This window comes from Alligator sinensis, unplaced genomic scaffold (genome assembly GCF_000455745.1).
Source record: "Alligator sinensis unplaced genomic scaffold, ASM45574v1 scaffold19_1, whole genome shotgun sequence".
NCBI lineage: Eukaryota > Metazoa > Chordata > Crocodylia > Alligatoridae > Alligator > Alligator sinensis.
In genome coordinates this window covers 3,209,909-3,222,135 of record NW_005841916.1, presented here as the reverse complement: position 1 = coordinate 3,222,135, position 12,227 = coordinate 3,209,909, and the positions used below count along the sequence as shown (strand labels likewise).

Genomic DNA, 12,227 nt, shown 5'->3' with positions numbered 1-12,227 from the left:
TTACTTACAGAGACCACATAGGTTTGGGATCCCTTTTCCCAGTGGTAAACAGTTAATGTACGAACTCAGTGGGAGCCAACCTTTCTGGAAGGCATGCCAAAAATTAGCCCTGTGCCATCCCCAAATGCTACTTTGATGCCTTTCCTCTACCCAATCCACTGCTCTGCTTTCTGTTCCCACACTGATTGCTGCTTTTTTTTGTTCCCTTTCCTGTGCTCCCTGCCCAGTTTGCTGCTTTGATTTCTGCTTCTTGCTGTATCTGCTGCTCTTCTGTTTGTCTTCCTGGTCTGCCATGTGCCACACAGGCCGCCTGTGCCACTTGTGGAACCCATGCTGTGTACTAATTAATGTACTGTGGTGCCTGTCTTCTGAGCACAAAACTTCCTTTTAAAATTAAAGAAATTGAAAATAGAAAAATTGGGATTAGGTATTACACTTAACCATCAAATAACTGGTTTGAACACTTTCCTTTGTGTTTAATATATTTGCATAACATAGACAGAAATGTTTTTATGCATAAGGCCGTGATGGTTTAATTATAAAGAAATAAAGAAACCCCTATTCTTTCATTTAAGTTATTTTTACTTCCATAGTTTATAATAGAACCATATCGTCAGAGAAATTCCATCCCTCCCCCCTACACACACGTACATGTATAAGTAATTGAATATTAAATAATGAAATAGCATTTAGAACGAAGCAAGAATGAACATGAACTGTAGTAGAACTTCCCTAGTTTGACCAGCGCCTAAGAAATTGGTTGTGGATTACCAGATTTTGTCAAATTTGTGAAAAGGAGACAAGATTTAAAAAAAAAAAAAAAAAATACAGTTTAATTTGAAATGAAAATGAGCTGCAAATGTTTAGGTGGTCATAGAGAAATGACCATGGAGTGTGAGGGCAATGTACTGTGTGGATAGGTAACTGACCATACCATGGTGATGGATATAGTATAAGAAACTAAAAATAGTGGAAAATCCTGATTTATTGATGGTTCTTATTAGCTAAGGAAGTTTTTATTTGCAAATTTTTACTCTGCAGATGCCTAGACTATATAACTTGACATATAAACATTTATAAGTGGGACACGTTCTAAGAATATATTATATCATAGCAATGAGTCTTCTAATAACTTCCCTTAGGTCTGCCCCTGCCATTCAATTTTTGCTGAAAGTGAGAAGGCATTCTTTGTTTGCATAAGGTATAGGGGTATAGATTTTTTTAAAAAATATAAATTGGTTAAATTCTATTTGTTTGTTCATAAGAACTGTTGCACTTCAAACATTGTAGCTTGAGGAAAGTGAAACATTGCTAACCACATTAATAAGTGGACTTAAGAAATAATATGAAGTAGTTGACAATCTTCAGAAAGGGGGAAAAAAAGGTAAAATATTTGCTTAGAGGTCAAAGCAATGTCAAAATAAATTGTAGGTAATAGACTGTGCATCTCACTAAGGAATTTAACATTAGTCTCCATTTAATAGCAAGTTCTGCATTAAAATATTATTTTTCAGCATCTAAAGTAGTTAGCCTTTGTGGGGTCCATCTTCTTTCACCAGTTTAAGTAAAGCAGCCTTCAGTATGCTTGCCTGTTATCTAAAAGTGATGCGTCTTCAAATAGAAATACTACTAGGGAATTAATGAAAGTACTGATAAACTGTGTGGATAAGAGAAACAATTTCTATCTGTTTTACAAATTATGCTTGCTCTTGTTCATGAATCTCATTAATATATCTATTCCACAGAGATTCAAGGTTATTGGGGTTCTGCTTCCTTGTCCTGTTGATCAGAATGCATTCTTATGAATTATAGTTAAGGGTGGCTTAATACCATTTTAATTAGAGGTGCACCAATATATTGGATTGCATATAGAGGTGCACCAATAAAAAGAAATTAACATTATTGGCTATCGCCTTTTTTTGGCCGGTGTAGCTGGTAACGTCACTAATAAATATAATATGCCTTCTGTCTGGGGCCCCCAGACACTGCATACATCCGCACAGCCACATGCATACACATGGAATGCAGCCAGGCAGCGTGGAAAGCATTGCCCTGCAAAAAAGTCTGTGGAGGGGAAGAGGCGTGCAGGAGGAAAGGAGTGAGGTGGGGGCAGATCAAGGCCCCCATGATAAGGGAGGGAGTGGGACAGGGGCTGGGGGTGCTGCTCAGCCACGGTGGTGAATGGGACCTGGAGCTGGGGCGAGGAGTGGTACGGAGCTGCGAGCAGCTCGTCCAGGAGCAGGAGACATGCGGCCAGCGCTCAACTCCCAGGGCAAAGGCAGCAGAGCGGAGAACCCCAAGCTCACAGTGGGCAGCCTACCTGCACCGTCACCCTGCTCTGCTCCTAAAAGCATCCCCATACTCATTTGACAAGCCTTAGTTCAAGCACACCTGCCATCATTTTTAAGCACCGGGACACTGATCACCTGGATGAGCTGCCCTGGCCCCAGGGTCCCATTCACCACCCTGATTGGGCAGCGCCCTCAACCCCTGCCCCACTCCTTTCCTTACCATGGGGGGCCTTGATCTGCACCTCACCCCTTCCCACCCCCACTTCCCTTCCCCTCCAGAGACTTACCTGTAGGACGCTGCTCTTCATGCTGTCCAGCTATGTTCCTGTAAATTAGTTATTGGATTGGTATTGGCTGATATGCCTGGTGAATAATTGGCTATCTGTATCAGCCAAGAAAATCTTTATCGGTGCACTCCTAATTTTAATCAGTTACTTGAGATTGCCACCCAGCTGACAGGGGACCTTCCTATAATTAAAATTGTAAAAAAGTATTCAGCTTGCTTGCAAGTTTTCATAGACACCCAACCTGGTTGGGTTATACTTATTGGCAGCCAAAATATGAAATACTCCACTGCATTTTGGAAGTGGTGTCAATGAACTGAAAGGATAGGAATATTATTCTGCCTATCAATCTAGGGAACTAGAATTCTGCCTCCAATTACCTAGTGCACTGTGTGATCAGAGATCTTCCTTTTTAGAAACAACTTGCACTAACCCTAAATTCCTGACAGGAAGAATTGACAACCTCAGATACAATTTATGAACCAATAATCTGCCCATTTAAAGGGCAAGTCTATATATATTCCCTTATGTAATTTTAGAGAAAGATCAACTGCTCATAAATTTAACTTTTTTTTTTCTCTAATTTCAGCCTTAGCATTTTATTGTGTAATCCTGACATATTCTGGTATTCCCATTGGCTGCACTGGGAATACTTACGTATGAGTACAGACTATTCATGTATATTGTTGGCTTTTTAAATGACTGGGCCTGATGTCCCAAACAGCTTCATAGCATTAAATAATAGTCTGTTCTGCTTGCTTGCAATGTCATTCAATGAAACACTGCTCCTTACTTCCTTATGTCCTTTCTGCCAGATCTAATTATTTTAGGTCTGCATGTATCTCATGATGCCTTACCTCCACAGGATTTGTCTTGTGAACCTCTCAACTTACTTTTTCAAGACATCTTGTAACCTCCTCTTTAAATTTTTCAGTCCTGTGGAAGGGGGAAGGAATCATTTCTTCTACAGGATATAAAGTTAACTTAGGAGAAAAGAGTAAGGGGTTTTATCAAAGCTTTTATAAGAGAACTCTTAAACAGCAGGTCAGCCAGAAATAATACTATGCTTCAAAGTATTGTAAGAGTATTTTTGGAATGCTTTCTGAAGAGTATGGAAACCAATGTATTGGCTCTTTTCAACATTTTGTTTTAGGATTTTGTTCTTTTTTGTTTTTTTGGTTTTTTTTAAGATTTCTCAAAATGAAGATAAGACTCACTCCACAGAAGACCTAAGCAGTTCCACAACCCAGGAGGAGTTAAAAAAGGCTAGCAGTCTTCCAAGTTTGGCTTCTGACAACAAAGCAGATAAAGACAAGCAACTCAAAGATGGATTTTTTCAGTTCCTCGGAAGTTTTTTCAATATTGGCTCAAAATCTTCTTGGGGAGAATCAAAACGGTCTACACCCCAAGATGGATGCTCCAAATCTGAGAAAGATTTAAAGAAGCCCACTGCTTTTCAGGAAGATAGGCACACACAGACTCTGAAAACTGAAGCACCTGTCAGCTCTGCTGGAGTAAAAGAGGTAGCAGTAACTAAAGAGGAGATTGGTTTGGCTAATACCAAAGAAGATGAATTGCAGGATTTACAAGTAGAGCATGAACAGTCTTATGATGTACTAAGGTAGGTTTTTAAAATAATATTAAGTGTCTAATTGTGGGGGGTGGAGGTGTATGTGTGATGTGATGTGATGTGCCAGCTGATCTTCATTTCAGCATCCACTCTTTGCCACTGTGTGACATGGGATACTGGGCAAGATGGGTGTATGGTCTGACCCAGTAAGTGTCTGTTCTTGCATTCATTCTAAAGGATGATTTGGAGTGGTCACTGGAATTTTAACCAGAATACTATTCTGGGGCCATGACTAGTTTGAGGGAGAAGCTAGCCAGAACCCATAGAGAAAGTTGTGGAGTTTTGGCCTTTAGCTGACGACTCTGATTTCTTGAGTTCTCCTTGGAAAAGTGAGGCACAGCTTACTGAGCCAAGAGAAATTGGGAGGAGACATTCTCTGAGCACTGAGACAAAAAGATAACAGCAGGAAGGAACAGATATGCCTAACACACACTCAGTATTACATGACTGTAGAAAAAGCAAAGGATGAATTTATTTCCATCAGTATTATTATAGTCTAAATAAAACCTAGGATTTTGGCGGGTGCATTTAATCTTTTATTAATTCTGTATGTATGTGTGTATATTTACTTGTTCTGCAGATAAGTTTTTATAAATTTTAATATTTTCCTTAACCCATTTGACTTAAAAGTACTGCTTATACTAAGTTGTGTTTCCCTTAACCCAAAAACTGTTCTGTAATCATAAAGGATTTATACTAAACAGATAATTAGTAGAGCTTCACCAGTACATTGGTCCATATTGTATTGGCACCGATAAAAGGAAAATTGACATTATCAGCAATCAGCTATTTTGGCTGATGTGGCAGATTAATGTCACAGATAATCGCTGCATGTATGCAGGCGGCCAGGAATGCAGCCAGGCAACTTTGAGACCAGCATCCGGCTGGTAAGTCTGCTGCGGGGAAGGGTAATGGGGGTGGGGAAGATTGAGGTCCCTACGGTGAGGAAGGGAGTGGAGCTGGAACAGGGGCAGGGGCAGGTGCTACCCAGCTGGGGCAGAATGAGTGGGGCACAGGACAGAGCCATGGGCAACTTGTCCAGGGGACAGGGAGGGGGATGGCTCCAGCTGTTGTATGCACCCCTGGGGCAGGCATGAGGGGCATGTGCCCTTCAAATTTGTATGCAATGCCAGGGTGGGCTGCCCCCTGCAGGTTTGAGGGCTGTGCTGTCCTCTTTCTGGCTGGGCTGGGGCTGCACTTTGGGCGGGCAGGAGTTGGGGGACAGCACCCTGTGGGGTGGCTACGGCAAATATTGGGCTGGCTGTAGCCCACCTTGTACCCCCCCCACCAGCGCAGCCCCAGCCCAGCCCCCACCGCTGGGAAGAGGCTACAGTGGGCAGTGCACCCTTGCCCTGTGCACAAATCTGGGGGACACATGCCCCCCATGCCTCCCCTGGGGTGCACACAGCATGGGGAGCCCTCTGCACCTCCCCCTCTCTCCCATGTCTCCCAGACTGGTCTCCCTTGCAGCTCAGTCCCCTGCCCTGCCCTGCCCTGGCTGGGCTGCACCTGCCCCAGCCCTACTCCCTCCCTCACCAAGGGGGCTTCGATCTGCCCCCCATGCCCCTTCCCCTCCACAGACTTACCAGCTGGACACTGGTTTCTAAGCTACTGGGATGCATATCAGCAAGTGGATCAGTATTGGCCAATACGGCTGATTAATAATTGGCCATCAGTATTGGACAAAAAAACTTTATCGGTGCAGCCCTAATAATTAGCCTACATTTGTTATAATCTTACCAGTTCTGTTGTCGATGACATCTGTCCTTCCATCCTTCCTAAAATGTATCTTAGAAATTGTTTCATGGATTGCTATGAAGCAATTTGTAATGGGATGTGTTTGTGTGCATGCACAAACAATAGAAGGAGGGATATATATGCATAAAACAGTTATTTAAGTCTCAAGTCTTGGGTTGAATCTAGCATGTGAAATTGTCATGTGAAAGTGACTCTATGTGATCTAAACCCTAGAATTTATGACTTTCCCAGTATCTTTCTGCACAATTACCTTAAAGGTTGACCCTATTAGAATAGACTGGGATCTTACAACTTTCTTTTTGTCAGTAAAGTAAGGAGGAGAACAGCACACAGGATTTAAGAACGGGATGAAGGATATAAAAGTAGCTTCTCTTGCAACAAGTTGTATTTACTTATTGAATGCAGTGTTTCAGTGCCACTTGGGAAATCAGGATTCTTTTCAATAACATTTTAACACCTGCTTAAAAAACTTCTTCCCAGTTAAAACCCTGCCTGGGGATACTACTCCTTGCTACTTGTCAGTAGTTTTGACAGATGGTCATCCAATTCATTTCAAAGGCTGAGAATTTCACATCTGTGCCAAATACCTTATTTTCTTGCATGCTACACACACCTTCCCACTTCCCCCCCCAAAAAACAAAGACAAACATCTGCTGACAGCTGGAGTGTGCATTATATGCAATGAAATATGACAAGAGCAATTTCTGCGCTTTACCAAAGAAAGTAAAAGTGAAGTCTGTACATAATCCATAAAGACCAGAACAGTGAGCAGATTTAGCTCCCTACATGTCTGCTACTTAGTTAATAAGGCTTTTACTAAAGTTCTTTTGTTTTGTTTTTTCTCCTTTCATTCTGCTTTTCAAAAACACGATGCATGTCTCATTCCAGGGCATACCGTGTGAGAGAAAATATGGCATCTTTGGGCACATCCCCACGAGCACACATGTACATTTCCCTGGAGACAACTGGCAGCAGCACATATTTGTGCCACTGTTAGTTGTCCTCAGAGAATGCCCCTGCACATACTCTTGAGTGTGCAGCAAGTTGCCCTGAGCTGCGTACGGGAAGCTGGGTCCACCTAGGCTGGCCCCAACAACCTTTTCCAGGGTTGTGGGGGGCCTCCCAGGGCAGCAGCAGTGGCAATCCAGAGAGGCAGAGCCTGGCTGGCAGCTAGAGCATGGGTCTGGCCGGCCAGGCTCTGGTTTTGGGTGATACGCACTCTAACCACTTGCTCTGTGCCACCTTTTTTTGTTCTGGTTTTTTTTTTTCTTTTTTGGATACTAGGAGTTCCCAGTATCTAATTTTGCCTCTGCACTGCAAATCTGCAGTTTGGCAAACCTATTCACGTGTGTTGTGTGTGTTTTGCGGCACCTCAAAAGCCTTTGAGGCATCACAAAGCACACTTTCCCACTCATGGAGACGTGGCCTCTGTGTTTGAAACTGAAATTTTGGTGGTCAAGTCTTCAAAAAATGTACTTGACACCCACTAGTCTGAGGGATGAGCAAACTACAAATATGAAAAATGCCTGCACTTACAGCACCACAAGACTGCACCCTCTGCAATTTGAAGAATAACAGTTGTGCATTCTTTGAAGTATTTTTTTTATTTAATTATAACGTGGTCAACCAGCTTTTATTATAGACTGACTTTGTGGTAGCACACAAAATGTGCCAGACACTTTCTATTGAGGGGAAAAAAAAGACTCAACCCAGGGCTGGAGAAGCATATAATTATCTATTTAATACACATCATAAACCTAAACTGTGTGTGTGTGTGTGTGTGTGTGTGTGTGTGTGTGTACATGTAATTAATGGGACAGCCTTATCCTGGAGGGCTGTCTCCAGTGGTGTCCCACAGGGATTGGTGCTTGGACCTGTGAATTTTAACATAATGAATTGGATGAGGGGGTGGAATTCTCTCTGATTAAATTTGTGGACAATACCAAGCTGTGAGGAAATGCAGGACACCAGGGGATAGGGTAAGGATCCAGGACGACCTTGACAGACAGGTTCTATGGACAGATCAGAATCAGATGAAGTTCAACAGGGAATTGCTGGGTCCTTCATCTGGGTAGAAAGAACCTTCATCACAACTACAGGATAGGTGGTAGCCCACTGGCTGGCACAGCATCTGACTGGGACCTGGGGGGTCACAGTTGACCAGGAGATGAACATGAGACAACAGTGAAAGGAAGTCGCCATCAGGGCAAATTGTACTCTGGTATGCATCAGCCGATGTGTTGCCAACAGATCCAGTGAGGTGCTTCTCCCTCTACTCAGTGTTGGTGAGGCCACAGCTGGAGTACTGTGTCCAGTTTTGGCCACTGCATTTCAAGAAGGATGCAGATAAACTTGAGAGGGTGCAGAAAAGGGCCACCTACATAATTAGGGGCCTGGAGGATAGGCCCTATGAGGAGAGACTCTGGGAGTTGGTCTTGTTCAGTCTGGATAAGAGGAGGCTGAGAGGTGACTTGATAGCCACCTACAAGTATGTCAGGGGGGAACACCAAGATCTGGAGGAGCAACTCTTCAGGAAGGCACCCCTGGAGAGGATGAGGACCAACGGTCACAAACTAATAGAGGGAAGATTTAGGCTGGACATAAGGAAGAACTTCTTCTCTCTAAGGGTAACAAGAACCCGGAACATACTCCCAGCAAAGGTGGTGCAGTCGCCATCCTTGGAGGTGTTCAAGAGGAGGCTGGATAAGCACCTTGTTGAGCTAGTTTTTGCTCGTTAACCTCTTGCCTATGGCAGGGGACCGGACTCAATGATCTAACAGGTCTCTTCCAGTCCATTGAGTCTGTCTGTCTGTCTGTCTAACTTGCTTTCTCTGTTGTGCAGCAAGCCTTGGAAATATCTGCATATGTTGTTTGATTGCTGTTTGTGTAGTTAAAGATCAGTTGTATTACCAGACTTGGTTACTATATCTCTCTTGTTGCTGTTAATCTTTAGTTCCATTTTATTTCCTGTTTCTATTGAGATTGCCCTTTAAGCCCACAATCAGGCTGGGTCCCATGATACTAGATACAGTACAAAAATAATGATAATGTACAACCCTGCCCCAGAAAGCTTATTGTAAAAAAAGTGGAAATGAACGTGTCCCTTGCCTTACTGACCTTATTCCACTTTAATACTTCATGGTGTACCTTTCCCTGCTTGTTCTTCAGTGTTTCCTCTCTTTTCCACCCCCCTTCCCGTCATCCACTTTCCTTTTGTCTACATTGTGTTCTTAGCCTCCTCCCATGGATATTATTACCCTCATACTTTTTCCCCAAAAAATCAATCCGTACTCTACTCTTATTCATCTGTGTCTCTCTTCCCTGTTCACACTGCCACCTTCTCACGTGCCTCACAAATGAACCTTGGACATTTAACCAGGTATTGAATGACCAGTGGACTAAACACAAAACTCATGGAGGATGCTAAAGTAGAGTAGATGGGAGGAAGCTCTTGTTCAGTAGCAAGATGTGAGAAGCCAACCTTCCTCCTTTCTACTTTTCCTTTTTTTTCTTCCTCCTGGGGGCTGCATTGAGGATTTCTACTTCTCTGCCACTTCCATGCCTCCAACTTTCTGGGCTCTTTGAGGCAGAGGTGTCTGGCTGTGTCTACAGTGCAGTCAGGAATTGCAGTGGCAGCACATGCAGGTAGACTTGAGCCAGTTTGGTTAACTGTAGCAGGGAAACCACAGCAGCAAAGACTTCAGGTTGTACAAGTTCACCTGGGATCCTGGCTGCCTACTCAGACAACTAACCCATGCTGAAACCCAGGCTGCCACAGCTACCTTATTATTACTGGTTCCCAAGGCAGCTAAGGTATGTGTACATACACTACAATTGTACCTCTGATTACAGTGGAAGCATAGCTCCAACAGGCTCAGTATCTACTTTTCTGAGATTTTCTGCTATCCCTTTTGCATATTCTCACAGTTCTGAACAGAAATTATGAAAACTGGCATTTTGCACACTGCAGCTTGTGCAGGCTCTGAGCCATAGTGCCTGATGTGGTGGAGCATTTGAGGAAAGACCCCTCCATTAGTCTGTTTGATTTCTATTTAGAGGGTTTTCTCCAAAACTACTAGCAAAAGGACTAGCAACTTTTTTTTGATGCCCAGGGTGGTGCTATTTGCTTAGGAAAACTTTCAGCTTGCTGTGAGTGGATATTTTCAAGCCCTATCATGGAAAATTCAAAGCTGCAGTGTGCCCACAGTCAGTCTTGCTGCTTAATCTAGCCCTAAATCAGAGGTTCCCAAAGTGCGGCCTGCAAGCCCATTTGATCCACCCCACCACCCAGCACAGCCCCTTTGAAATGACTGCCCCTTACTTGTCTTCTGAAATAATTATCGTGGAAATGTCTGCGGATGTTTAATTGTCAGTCACCTTCATCCTATATTATTGGTTCTGGAGATGACCATATATAGCGTGAATTTTTTATTGGAAACTAAAGTTCCTTTCTAATAAAAATAAGTTTTTTGTTTGTGGCTGTAGTACAATTGCCTACTTAATTTTTGTTGTGACCTAGTTGTGGAAAATGAAGTACCTTTGCCCTACTCCACCCTTGGTTGCTGAGTACAGTAAAAACATTAGAGGTGTTGTATAACTTGCTTCTATGTAATTTTTTTTCTACCTACCCACAGAACTTGAGTTTCTAACTTGCACAGATAATTTTTATGGTTTGAAGAAAGGCTTGGCGACCTTATATGAGATGCTTGTGTGTGATGTATGATATGCACACCTTGCTAGTTTTGTTTTATATTTTCTTTATGAGAAAGTTGCAGTGTTATGACTAAAGAGTTTCTTTCTTGTTTTTTAAAACAAATATATTAAACTCTTGCAGACTTGTAGAAACCCTTATTTTTGCTTATACATTTCAAAATTGTATCTTTTAATTGTATATCAAAGTAAGCTAATAAAAGTAAGAATGCTGAAACTTAGCCACAGTGGAAACCTAAATTGTTATAAAACAATTTAAGATTAATCGGATCATCTTTTCTGTTATGTAAAGTCTTATTAAGCATGTAACTTCTTGCTATACTGTAACACTACAGAAACTTCCTACAAGTATAAAATAATTCCTCTAACTTGAAACAGTACTGGGTTCTTCACTGTAAACATTAATTAATGGATCTGTTTTGATGTCATTGCAGTTGCCCTGCCAAAATGGCGCTGTAAAAGATAGTGAATGAGTAATTTAAAGCATGGGACCGTGTGCAGATGTGCAGGCATGTACAGTTGTGGTGCCATAAACCTTTTTGTAGCACCACAGATCATAAGTGTGGAAAGTTAAAATTTGCCCTGTGCTGCAAATTTGCAGCATGCGGGCAAAATTTGCTACCCGGATTTACCTACACACAGGGTGTGGGTTTTGGGAATTTAGCAAGGGAGAGGGTGATAATATTAATTGCCACTGCTTCCCAGCTGCCAAATTTCCTGACTTGTGAGGACCCCTTGGGCCAGATGAGGTGGCTCTGTGAGGGCCAGAAGTAAAGCACCCATGGTTTAAAACAGGGGTGAGCAAAATATGGCCTGCAGGCTAGATCCAGCCCACTGGCCCATGGGGCCCCTAAAAATTTAGAAAATATTTATCTGCTGGGGAGCATGCAGGGGACCCCCACCCCCTGGCTCGGCAACTGGTGCCTCCTGGGTCGGCGGGGGGGGCCCCCAGGATCCCCCTGCAGCTGATTGCCAAGCCAAGGAGGCACGGTGGGGAGGTCACCCACATGCTCGGCGGCTGACCCAGAAGTGGACTGCAAGCCTGGTTTTCCCCCAAAGCCGGTGGCGGGGGGCCCGACACTCCTGTGGGATGCTCCATCCACCCCAGCATCACAGTGTTCATGAGCCATGCCTGGTACTTTGAGGTATGTAGAAAAAACATTTAAAGGGGCGTCTATGGCCGAATCGCTGATTCTCTGAATCGGCATCAAATCTGCAGATTCGGATTTGGCTGAATTGAATTGGGACAGTGATCCAAATCAACTAATTGAATCATTGTCCCTGATGCGGGCCAAAGCTCTCGCTCGCTCGCTCATTGGTCTAGGAGTGTGGTTCTTGCTTTAGGCTCTGAGAAGTCCAGAGTTCTAATAAAAGGTGAGTCTATTTTTTTTTTCACTTATCATTATGGGATCTTCCAAGACAACAGTTTTCCTCTGGAAAGGCAAATGAATAAAAACCAGTGTCGCAGTTTGGGGAAGAGAAAAGAAAAATACAGGGCTTAGATGGGATTTGAACCAAAGACCTCTTGCACTCAAAGCAAAAAAAAAAAAAAAA

At 43.0% G+C, this 12,227-nt stretch overlaps 1 protein-coding gene across 1 annotated transcript in view; it reads left to right on the top strand.

Annotated features, from left to right (window-relative positions):
* CRYBG3 (crystallin beta-gamma domain containing 3) overlaps positions 1 to 12,227 on the top strand; it is a gene marked incomplete at its 5' end in the record, with an annotated part of 157,041 nt that overhangs the window by 37,152 nt on the left and 107,662 nt on the right. Inside the window, 1 exon segment of the mRNA XM_025198185.1 lies at positions 3,766 to 4,196. Coding sequence (XP_025053970.1) covers positions 3,766 to 4,196 — 431 coding nt within the window.